Here is a 12,592-nt window from a genome sequence, read left to right as displayed (position 1 = left end):
ACACACACTTATACATTATGTATGCACACACAACACACACACTGTTAACACACACACACACACTTATACATTCTGTATGCACACACAACACACACGCTGTTAGCACACGGGGCGGCAGGTAGCCTAGTGGTTAGAGCGTTGGACTAGTAACCCGGAAGGTTGCAAGATCGAATCCCCCAGCTGACAAGGTAAAAATCTGTCGTTCTGCCCCTGAACAAGGCAGTTAACCCACTGTTCCTTGGCCGGTAAAAAAATAAAAACAAACACACACACTTATACGTTCTGTATGCACACACACAGTTAACACATAACACCATATACACATTCACACATATACACACACTGTTAACACATAACACAGTATACACATTCACACATATACACACACTGTTAACACATAACACCATATACACATTCACACATATACACACACTGTTAACACATAACACAGTATACACATTCACACATATACACACACTGTTAACACATAACACAGTATACACATTCACACATATACACACACTGTTAACACATAACACAGTATACATATTCACACATATCCAATGCGATCTCTACAGTGTTGTTGGGAGGACATCACTAGCATCACTCGGACTCAAACACTGCTACATCTTATTTATAAGGCCATTTTAGGAAAACTGCTTCTCTTCTCGGTAGAAATGGAAACACATTCAAGCTCAGATCTCAGTCTTGTTTTATGCTAACAGTGCCAAAAATTTGAGTCGAGCATGGAAAAAGGTCCTTCCGTTACTCAGCCCCCTGGTGTTTGGACATCCCTCCGAGCCAACCTACAACCCCAGGACCTGGTATCCCTGGAGAAAGGACAAATAGATGAACAGGTTGTTGAGACATGTTGCTGTTTCTAGTTGTCACCTGATGTCACTAGTTTGTGTTGCCTTATGTAAGGAAGCATATTGTTTTACTTCACACACACCACACATGCCTGCATGCATATATATACACACACACATGCACGCACGCACGCACGCACGCACACACACACACACACACACACACACACACACACACACACACACACACACACACACACACACACACACACACACACACACACACACACACACACACACCCTGTTTGTTTGCTGTTGTATTTGTGCGGTTGCCAGTGTCTTCTGTCTGTGTTGTCCCTTTTGCCTTACATTGTTGTTGTTTTTGTCATCCCAGCTCCCGTCACCGCAGGACCCTTTTTGCCTCTTGCCAGGCCGTCATTGTAAATAAGAATTTGTTCTTATAGGTTAAATAAAGGTTAAATAAAAATATGCTGTATTCACACGCAAACACACACATCCATACACATCACACCCACATCCATCCACATCACACACACATCCATACACATCCATACACATCCATACACATCAGCCATAGTAGGCTAGATCAGTGTCCTTCCTAGTATGTAACACACTGTACTGGGTGTTGATACGTTGCCCTGAACAACACTTCACTGTACTGGGTGTTGCTACATAGCCTTGAACAGCACTTCACTGTACTGGGTGTTGCTACGTAGCCTTGAACAGCACTTCACTGTACTGGGTGTTGCTACGTAGCCTTGAACAGCACTTCACTGTACTGGGTGTTGCTACGTAGCCTTGAACAGCACTTCACTGTACTGGGTGTTGCTACGTAGCCTTGAACAGCACTTCACTGTACTGGGTGTTGTTACGTTGCCTTGAACAACACTTCACTGTACTGGGTGTTGCTACGTAGCCTTGAACAGCACTTCACTGTACTGGGTGTGGCTCAGTTGGTAGAGCATGGCGCTTGCAACGCCAGGGTTGTGGGTTCAATTCCCACGGGGGGACCAGGATGAATATGTATGAACTTTCCAATTTGTAAGTCGCTCTGGATAAGAGCGTCTGCTAAATGACTTAAATGTAAATGTAAATGTTGCTACATTGCCTTGAACAACACTTCACTGTACTGGGTGTTGTTACGTTGCCCTGAACAACACTTCACTGTACTGGGTGTTGCTACGTTGCCTTGAACAGCACTTCACTGTACTGGGTGTTGCTACGTTGCCTTGAACAGCACTTCACTGTACTGGGTGTTGCTACGTGGCCTTGAACAGCACTTCACTGTACTGGGTGTTGCTACGTAGCCTTGAACAGCACTTCACTGTACTGGGTGTTGCTACGTTGCCTTGAACAACACTTCACTGTACTTGGTGTTGCTACGTAGCCTTGAACAGCACTTCACTGTACTGGGTGTTGCTACGTTGCCTTGAACAACACTTCACTGTACTGGGTGTTGCTACGTAGCCTTGAACAGCACTTCACTGTACTGGGTGTTGCTACGTAGCCTTGAACAGCACTTCACTGTACTGGGTGTTGTTACGTTGCCTTGAACAACACTTCACTGTACTGGGTGTTGCTACGTAGCCTTGAACAGCACTTCACTGTACTGGGTGTTGCTACATTGCCTTGAACAACACTTCACTGTACTGGGTGTTGCTACGTTGCCTTGAACAGCACTTCACTGTACTGGGTGTTGCTACATTGCCTTGAACAGCACTTCACTGTACTGGGTGTTGCTACGTTGCCTTGAACAGCACTTCACTGTACTGGGTGTTGATACGTAGCCTTGAACAGCACTTCACTGTACTGGGTGTTGCTACGTAGCCTTGAACAGCACTTCACTGTACTGGGTGTTGCAACGTAGCCTTGAACAGCGATACACTGTACTGGGTGTTGCTACGTTGCCCTGAACAGCACTTCACTGTACTGGGTGTTGCTACGTTGCCTTGGACAGCACTTCACTGTACTGGGTGTTGCTACGTAGCCTTGAACAGCACTTCACTGTACTGGGTGTTGCTACGTAGCCTTGAACAGCACTTCACTGTACTGGGTGTTGCTACGTAGCCTTGAACAACACTTCACTGCACTGGGTGTTGCTACGTAGCCTTGAACAGCACTTCACTGTACTGGGTGTTGCTACGTAGCCTTGAACAGCACTTCACTGTACTGGGTGTTGCTACGTAGCCTTGAACAACACTTCACTGTACTGGGTGTTGCTACGTAGCCTTGAACAGCACTTCACTGTACTGGGTGTTGCTACGTAGCCTTGAACAGCACTTCACTGTACTGGGTGTTGATACGTAGCCCTGAACAGCACTTCACTGTACTGGGTGTTGCTACGTAGCCTTGAACAGCACTTCACTGTACTGGGTGTTGCTACGTAGCCTTGAACAGCACTTCACTGTACTGGGTGTTGCTACGTAGCCTTGAACAGCACTTCACTGTACTGGGTGTTGCTACGTTGCCTTGAACAGCACTTCACTGTACTGGGTGTTGCTATGTTGCCTTGAACAGCACTTCACTGTACTGGGTGTTGCTACGTTGCCTTGAACAGCACTTCACTGTACTGGGTGTTTCTACTTTGCCTTGAACAGCACTTCACTGTACTGGGTGTTGCTACGTAGCCTTGAACAGCACTTCACTGTACTGGGTGTTTCTACGTTGCCTTGAACAGCACTTCACTGTACTGGGTGTTGCTACGTAGCCTTGAACAGCACTTCACTGTACTGGGTGTTGCTACGTAGCCTTGAACAGCACTTCACTGTACTGGGTGTTGCTACGTTGCCTTGAACAGCACTTCACTGTACTGGGTGTTGCTACGTTGCCTTGAACAGCACTTCACTGTACTGGGTGTTGCTACGTTGCCTTGAACAGCACTTCACTGTACTGGGTGTTTCTACGTTGCCTTGAACAGCACTTCACTGTACTGGGTGTTGCTACGTTGCCTTGAACAGCACTTCACTGTACTGGGTGTTGCTACGTAGCCTTGAACAGCACTTCACTGTACTAGGTGTTGCTACGTTGCCTTGAACAGCACTTCACTGTACTGCAGTCGTTGTTACATAGCCTTGAACAGCGATACACTGTCAGTACAGTAGTGTCTGTAGGATAGATCTCTGTCTATGTTGTGGGTCTAGTCCAATGATTGCGGTCGTTGCTATTGCGGTCGTTGCTACATACGCAGTGGCTTTGCGTATGCCGGTGATCCTTTCTAGCTCAGTTGGCAGAAGCTCAAACAGGAATTACCCATGACGCTCTCCGTAGAGAAATGGTCTTCCGAATCGGAGGCTATGCTACAGGATTGCTTTGCTAGCACTGACTGGAATATGTTCCGGGAGTCCTCTGACAGTGTCGACGAACTAACCACCTCTGTCACCTGCTTCATTAGGAAATGAATCGCCGACGTTGTCCCCAACAGTGAAGGTTCGCTGCTTCCCCAATCAAAAGCCCTGGATTAACACTGAGGTTGGCGCTAGGGCTACAGTCCATTACCGGTTAGACCCAGCCGTGATCTGCCCAATGATGCCTCTCTACCAGACCAATTCAATGCATTTTATGCACGCTTCGACAAAAACAACACCAAGCCGTGCATAAGGGCCCCCGCCGACCCACAGGACTGGGTGATCTCGCTCTCCGAAGCCGACGTGAGTAAGGTTTTGAATCAGGTCAACGCTCGCATGGCCGCGGAGTGTTCTCAGAGCACGCGCAGAACAGCTTGCAGGCATATTTACAGTTATTTTCATCCTTTCCTTGTCCCAGTCTGTAATCCCCACGTCTCAAGCTGACCACCATCATTCCTATTCCCAAGAACTCTGAGGCTACCTGCCACAGTGACTACCGCCCTGTAGAACTTACATCTGTAATCATGAAGTGCTTAGAAAGGCTGGTAATGGCACACATCAACTCCATCATCCCAGACACCCTAGACCAGTGGTCACCAACCAGTCAATCTTCAAGGCATTCCTAGTTGATCACCAAACATTTCTGTAGAAAAGCCAATGATCAAAGCTTGCTTTCCTTTTATTTATTTTTGCTGTTGGCGGTAGGTGCAGTTAATTCAGAAGCCCTGCGCACCGGGTAAACAAAGTGTTCATATTTTCAACCATTTCAAACTCCGCCTACCCAGTGGACCTCGGAGTCCCAGCGGTCTGTTTGGCACGGAGTCCCAGCGGTCTGTTTGGCTCAGAGTCCCAGCGGTCTGTTTGGCACGGAGTCCCAGCGGTCTGTTTGGCTCGGAGTCCCAGCGGTCTGTTTGGTACGGAGTCCCAGCGGTCTGTTTGGCACGGAGTCCCAGCAGTCTGTTTGGCTCGGAGTCCCAGCGGTCTGTTTGGCACGGAGTCCCAGCAGTCTGTTTGGCTCGGAGTCCCAGCGGTCTGTTTGGCTCGGAGTCCCAGCGGTCTGTTTGGCACGGAGTCCCAGCGGTCTGTTTGGCTCGGAGTCCCAGCGGTCTGTTTGGCTCGGAGTCCCAGCGGTCTGTTTGACACGGAGTCCCAGCGGTCTGTTTGACACGGAGTCCCAGCGGTCTGTTTGGCTCGGAGTCCCAGCGGTCTGTTTGGCTCGGAGTCCTAGCGGTCTGTTTGGCACAGAGTCCCAGCGGTCTGTTTGGCTCGGAGTCCCAGCGGTCTGTTTGGCTCGGAGTCCCAGCGGTCTGTTTGACTCGGAGTCCCAGCGGTCTGTTTGGCACGGAGTCCCAGCGGTCTGTTTGGCTCAGAGTCCCAGCGGTCTGTTTGGCACGGCGTCCCAGCGGTCTGTTTGGCACGGAGTCCCAGCGGTCTGTTTGGCACGGAGTCCCAGCGGTCTGTTTGGCTCGGAGTCCCAGCGGTCTGTTTTGCTCGGAGTCCCAGCGGTCTGTTTTGCTCGGAGTCCCAGCGGTCTGTTTTGCTCGGAGTCCCAGCGGTCTGTTTTGCTCGGAGTCCCAGCGGTCTGTTTTGCTCGGAGTCCCAGCGGTCTGTTTGGCACGGAGTCCCAGCGGTCTGTTTGGCACGGAGTCCCAGCGGTCTGTTTTGCACGGAGTCCCAGCGGTCTGTTTTGCTTGGAGTCCCAGCGGTCTGTTTGGCACAGAGTCCCAGCGGTCTGTTTGGCACGGAGTCCCAGCGGTCTGTTTGGCACGGAGTCCCAGCGGTCTGTTTGGCTCGGAGTCCCAGCGGTCTGTTTGGCACAGAGTCCCAGCGGTCTGTTTGGCTCGGAGTCCCAGCGGTCTGTTTGGCTCGGAGTCCCAGCGGTCTGTTTGGCTCGGAGTCCCAGCGGTCTGTTTGGCTCGGAGTCCCAGCGGTCTGTTTGGTTCGGAGTCCCAGCGGTCTGTTTGGCTCGGAGTCCCAGCGGTCTGTTTGGCTCGGAGTCCCAGCGGTCTGTTTGGCTCGGAGTCCCAGCGGTCTGTTTGGTTCGGAGTCCCAGCGGTCTGTTTGGCTCGGAGTCCGAGCGGTCTGTTTGGCTCGGAGTCCCAGCGGTCTGTTTGGCTCGGAGTCCCAGCGGTCTGTTTGGCTCGGAGTCCCAGCGGTCTGGTTTGGCACGGAGTCCCAGCGGTCTGTTTGGCTCGGAGTCCCAGCGGTCTGTTTGGCTCGGAGTCCCAGCGGTCTGTTTGGTTCGGAGTCCCAGCGGTCTGTTTGGCTCGGAGTCCCAGCGGTCTGTTTGGCTCGGAGTCCCAGCGGTCTGTTTGGCACGGAGTCCCAGCGATCTGTTTGGCTCGGAGTCCCAGCGGTCTGTTTGGCTCGGAGTCCCAGCGGTCTGTTTGGCTCGGAGTCCCAGCGGTCTGTTTGGTACGGAGTCCCAGCGGTGTGTTTGGTACGGAGTCCCAGCGGTCTGTTTGGCACGGAGTCCCAGCGGTCTGTTTGGCTCGGAGTCCCAGCAGTCTGTTTTGGCTCAGAGTCCCAGCAGAGTGCCAAGTCTAGGTCCAGAAGGCTCCTTAACAGCTTCTACTCCCAAGCCAAAGACTACTGAACAATTCATCAAATGGCTACCCAGACTATTTGCATTGACCCCCCACCCCCATTTTATCCCCTGTATATATCCTCGTTATTGTTATTTTATTGTTGCTCTTTTATTTTTTACGTAAGTTTATTTAGTAAATATTTTCATTTCATAACTCTTATTTTTTTAAACTGCTTTGTTGGTTAAGGGCTTGTAAGTAAGCATTTCACGGTAAGGTCTACACCTGTGGTATTCGGAGCATGTGACAAATAACATTTGAGTTGTATTTTGATTTATTTTTCACCATCACATAGTTCCACTCCTATTGCTTATACTACAGAGTATATAAGGATAGAATGGTCTGAGGCCTACAGGTTACTATCATCTACAGATCAAACAGGGTTAGAATGGTCTGCGGCCTACAGGTTACCATCATCTACAGATCAAACAGGGTTAGAATGGTCTACGGCCTACAGGTTACTATCATCTACAGATCAAACAGGGTTAGAATGGTCTACGGCCTACAGGTTACTATCATCTACAGATCAAACAGGGTTAGAATGGTCTACGGCCTACAGGTTACCATCATCTACAGATCAAACAGGGTTAGAATGGTCTACAGCCTACAGGTTACCATCATCTACAGATCAAACAGGGTTAGAATGGTCTACGGCCTGCAGGTTACCATCATCTACAGATCAAACAGGGTTAGAATGGTCTACGGCCTACAGGTTACTATCATCTACAGATCAAACAGGGTTAGAATGGTCTACGGCCTACAGGTTACCATCATCTACAGATCAAACAGGGTTAGAATGGTCTACGGCCTACAGGTTACCATCATCTACAGATCAAACAGGGTTAGAATGGTCTACAGCCTACAGGTTACCATCATCTACAGATCAAACAGGGTTAGAATGGTCTGCGGCCTGCAGGTTACCATCATCTACAGATCAAACAGGGTTAGAATGGTCTACGGCCTACAGGTTACCATCATCTACAGATCAAACAGGGTTAGAATGGTCTACAGCCTACAGGTTACTATCATCTACAGATCAAACAGGGTTAGAATGGTCTACGGCCTACAGGTTACCATCATCTACAGATCAAACAGGGTTAGAATGGTCTACAGCCTACAGGTTACCATCATCTACAGATCAAACAGGGTTAGAATGGTCTACAGCCTACAGGTTACTATCATCTACAGATCAAACAGGGTTAGAATGGTCTACAGCCTACAGGTTACTATCATCTACAGATCAAACAGGGTTAGAATGGTCTGAGGCCTACAGGTTACTATCATCTACAGATCAAACAGGGTTAGAATGGTCTACGGCCTACAGGTTACCATCATCTACAGATCAAACAGGGTTAGAATGGTCTACGGCCTACAGGTTACCATCATCTACAGATCAAACAGGGTTAGAATGGTCTACGGCCTACAGGTTACTATCATCTACAGATCAAACAGGGTTAGAATGGTCTACGGCCTACAGGTTACCATCATCTACAGATCAAACAGGGTTAGAATGGTCTACGGCCTACAGGTTACTATCATCTACAGATCAAACAGGGTTAGAATGGTCTACGGCCTACAGGTTACTATCATCTACAGATCAAACAGGGTTAGAATGGTCTACGGCCTACAGGTTACTATCATCTACAGATCAAACAGGGTTAGAATGGTCTACGGCCTACAGGTTACCATCATCTACAGATCAAACAGGGTTAGAATGGTCTACGGCCTACAGGTTACCATCATCTACAGATCAAACAGGGTTAGAATGGTCTACGGCCTACAGGTTACCATCATCTACAGATCAAACAGGGTTAGAATGGTCTACGGCCTACAGGTTACCATCATCTACAGATCAAACAGGGTTAGAATGGTCTACGGCCTACAGGTTACCATCATCTACAGATCAAACAGGGTTAGAATGGTCTACGGCCTACAGGTTACCATCATCTACAGATCAAACAGGGTTAGAATGGTCTAGGCCTACAGGTTACCATCATCTACAGATCAAACAGGGTTAGAATGGTCTACGGCCTACAGGTTACCATCATCTACAGATCAAACAGGGTTAGAATGGTCTACGGCCTACAGGTTACCATCATCTACAGATCAAACAGGGTTAGAATGGTCTACGGCCTACAGGTTACCATCATCTACAGATCAAACAGGGTTAGAATGGTCTACGGCCTACAGGTTACCATCATCTACAGATCAAACAGGGTTAGAATGGTCTACGGCCTACAGGTTACCATCATCTACAGATCAAACAGGGTTAGAATGGTCTACGGCCTACAGGTTACCATCATCTACAGATCAAACAGGGTTAGAATGGTCTACGGCCTACAGGTTACCATCATCTACAGATCAAACAGGGTTAGAATGGTCTACGGCCTACAGGTTACCATCATCTACAGATCAAACAGGGTTAGAATGGTCTACGGCCTACAGGTTACCATCATCTACAGATCAAACAGGGTTAGAATGGTCTACGGCCTACAGGTTACCATCATCTACAGATCAAACAGGGTTAGAATGGTCTACGGCCTACAGGTTACCATCATCTACAGATCAAACAGGGTTAGAATGGTCTACGGCCTACAGGTTACCATCATCTACAGATCAAACAGGGTTAGAATGGTCTGCCTACAGGTTACCATCATCTACAGATCAAACAGGGTTAGAATGGTCTAGGCCTACAGGTTACATCATCTACAGATCAAACAGGGTTAGAATGGTCTACGGCCTACAGGTTACCATCATCTACAGATCAAACAGGGTTAGAATGGTCTACGGCCTACAGGTTACCATCATCTACAGATCAAACAGGGTTAGAATGGTCTACGGCCTACAGGTTACCATCATCTACAGATCAAACAGGGTTAGAATGGTCTACGGCCTACAGGTTACCATCATCTACAGATCAAACAGGGTTAGAATGGTCTACGGCCTACAGGTTACCATCATCTACAGATCAAACAGGGTTAGAATGGTCTACGGCCTACAGGTTACCATCATCTACAGATCAAACAGGGTTAGAATGGTCTACGGCCTACAGGTTACTATCATCTACAGATCAAACAGGGTTAGAATGGTCTACGGCCTACAGGTTACCATCATCTACAGATCAAACAGGGTTAGAATGGTCTACGGCCTACAGGTTACTATCATCTACAGATCAAACAGGGTTAGAATGGTCTACGGCCTACAGGTTACCATCATCTACAGATCAAACAGGGTTAGAATGGTCTACGGCCTACAGGTTACCATCATCTACAGATCAAACAGGGTTAGAATGGTCTACGGCCTACAGGTTACCATCATCTACAGATCAAACAGGGTTAGAATGGTCTACGGCCTACAGGTTACCATCATCTACAGATCAAACAGGGTTAGAATGGTCTACAGGCCTACAGGTTACCATCATCATCTACAGATCAAACAGGGTTAGAATGGTCTACGGCCTACAGGTTACCATCATCTACAGATCAAACAGGGTTAGAATGGTCTACGGCCTACAGGTTACCATCATCTACAGATCAAACAGGGTTAGAATGGTCTACGGCCTACAGGTTACCATCATCTACAGATCAAACAGGGTTAGAATGGTCTACGGCCTACAGGTTACCATCATCTACAGATCAAACAGGGTTAGAATGGTCTACGGCCTACAGGTTACCATCATCTACAGATCAAACAGGGTTAGAATGGTCTACGGCCTACAGGTTACCATCATCTACAGATCAAACAGGGTTAGAATGGTCTACGGCCTACAGGTTACCATCATCTACAGATCAAACAGGGTTAGAATGGTCTACGGCCTACAGGTTACTATCATCTACAGATCAAACAGGGTTAGAATGGTCTACGGCCTACAGGTTACTATCATCTACAGATCAAACAGGGTTAGACAGTTATGGGGGTGTTAATATGATAGTTTGTGTTATGTTTTCTAAGTACAACATCTTTCCCACGGTTAGTAAAGGTTTTGATGCTTTGCTTTGGGTCATTCACGTACACACACACACACACACACACACACACACACACACACACACACACACACACACACACACACACACACACACACACACACACACACACACGCCATAATGCCCTTGGCCCTCAGCTTCGCTGGCTTACCTGGGACAGACACACTGATGCTGCGTTCATGTGTTACTCAGAACTAGGAAACTCGTAAATGTCGAACAGGGAAACGGGGTACAACAACGCTATCCGAGTAACACTTGGAAGGCCATTTTGTATTGTTTTGGACTTCAGAAGCTCCAAGTCTTGATGCGTCTGATTACTTGATGGCAGATTTTAGTTTGTTTCTGATCATTCTAATAGTACATGAACACAGCATGAGACACAGAGCGGTGGGCCTCCTGACGGACAGGGCTCCTGTCTGTCTCACAGTCCGTCTGTCTGGCTTCTGGCTATGTTAACCCTGTTCTCTTCTCCCTTCCTCCTCCTCTTCCTCCTCCTTCTCCTCCTCTTCCTTCTGTCTCGTGGCACCAGGCGCGGCTCCCCTCCTGTTCATCCACCCTAAGCATTGCTGAGGTACTCCTGCATGACTTCTAATGCATCGCCATGGCCACCGTCGTCATGGCATTGTCATGGCTTCAGTGACCACGGCCCCCCTCCTCCTCTTTCACCTGGCATGCTTGCTCACCCCCCCCCCCCCCCCCCCCCCCACACACACACAGAACCACTTAGGGTCATCACCGCACCATCCGATCCACACACACTTACTGACATGTGACTCAACGACATTTCAAATAGAGTGTTAGAGTTGAAACATCATGGTAGTCAGATGTTGATTGTACCCACAGTGCATTGCTCCACCCCTCAGCTGGGTCTGAGCTTGGCTTGGTCCACTATCTCTAACAGGCACCTCTCCTGTGGTTGACGCTCTAGTAGTATTGATTTAACTGTTACGTAATGACATTTACGGTTGGGATGGAACATGGTGTCCATCTCCAATAGATGGGCAGTGGAAGGCCACTTCCACCCTGTCAGTAGATTTCCTCTCAGTAACTATTTAGAAAAGCCAGGGAAACGCTGGACACTAAGGGCTCTGATGCAATAGGCGAGAGTGGGGTAAGTTGAGCCAGCCCCCTTATGTTAATGACTTGTTGCAAATCCAATCAGTTTTCCACGTTGATTCAACATCATCACTTTGAATTTATTTGTTGAAATGACGCGTAAACGATGTTGATTCAACCAAGCACTGGAGAGAAAATAGACCCTTTTTCCACCAGTACACCAACACACACATAGCCAATATCACTGTCCTTCACTCACTAACACTAACACTAACTCACTCACTAACACTCAGTCTCTCTCCTCCACTCACTAACACTCAGTCTCTCTCCTCCACTCACTAACACTCAGTCTCTCTCCTCCACTCACTAACACTCAGTCTCTCTCCTCCACTCACTAACACTCAGTCTCTCTCCTCCACTCACTAACACTAAGTCTCTCTCCTCCCCTCACTAACACTCAGTCTCTCTCCTCCACTCACTAACACTAAGTCTCTCTCCTCCCCTCACTAACACTCAGTCTCTCTCCTCCACTCACTAACACTCAGTCTCTCTCCTCCCCCCACTAACACTCAGTCTCTCTCCTCCACTCACTAACACTCAGTCTCTCTCCTCCACTCACTAACACTCAGTCTCTCTCCTCCACTCACTAACACTCAGTCTCTCCTCCTCTCACTAACACTCAGTCTCTCACTAACACTCAGTCTCTCACTAACACTCAGTCTCTCTCCTCCTCTCACTAACACTCAGTCTCTCACTAACACTCAGTCTCTCACTAACACTCAGTCTCTCTC

At 48.4% G+C, this 12,592-nt stretch overlaps 1 protein-coding gene across 16 annotated transcripts in view; it reads left to right on the top strand.

The window, feature by feature from the left end:
* LOC139582565 (gephyrin) overlaps positions 1-12,592 on the top strand; it is a 154,757-nt gene that overhangs the window by 101,451 nt on the left and 40,714 nt on the right. For 9 of the 16 annotated variants that reach the window (XM_071412683.1, XM_071412675.1, XM_071412670.1 and 6 more), the window contains one exon: positions 11,275-11,316. The exons of the other annotated variants lie outside the window; for them this stretch is intronic. In XM_071412683.1, the coding sequence (XP_071268784.1) occupies positions 11,275-11,316 (42 nt within the window). The remainder of the gene's footprint in view (positions 1-11,274; positions 11,317-12,592) is intronic. 16 annotated transcript variants of the gene reach the window in all.

The sequence above is a fragment of the Salvelinus alpinus genome, chromosome 8 (genome assembly GCF_045679555.1).
Source record: "Salvelinus alpinus chromosome 8, SLU_Salpinus.1, whole genome shotgun sequence".
In the NCBI taxonomy this organism is placed as follows: Eukaryota; Metazoa; Chordata; class Actinopteri; order Salmoniformes; family Salmonidae; genus Salvelinus; species Salvelinus alpinus.
Note: the sequence above shows the minus strand (reverse complement) of the source record. Positions and strands in the feature narration are given on the sequence as shown.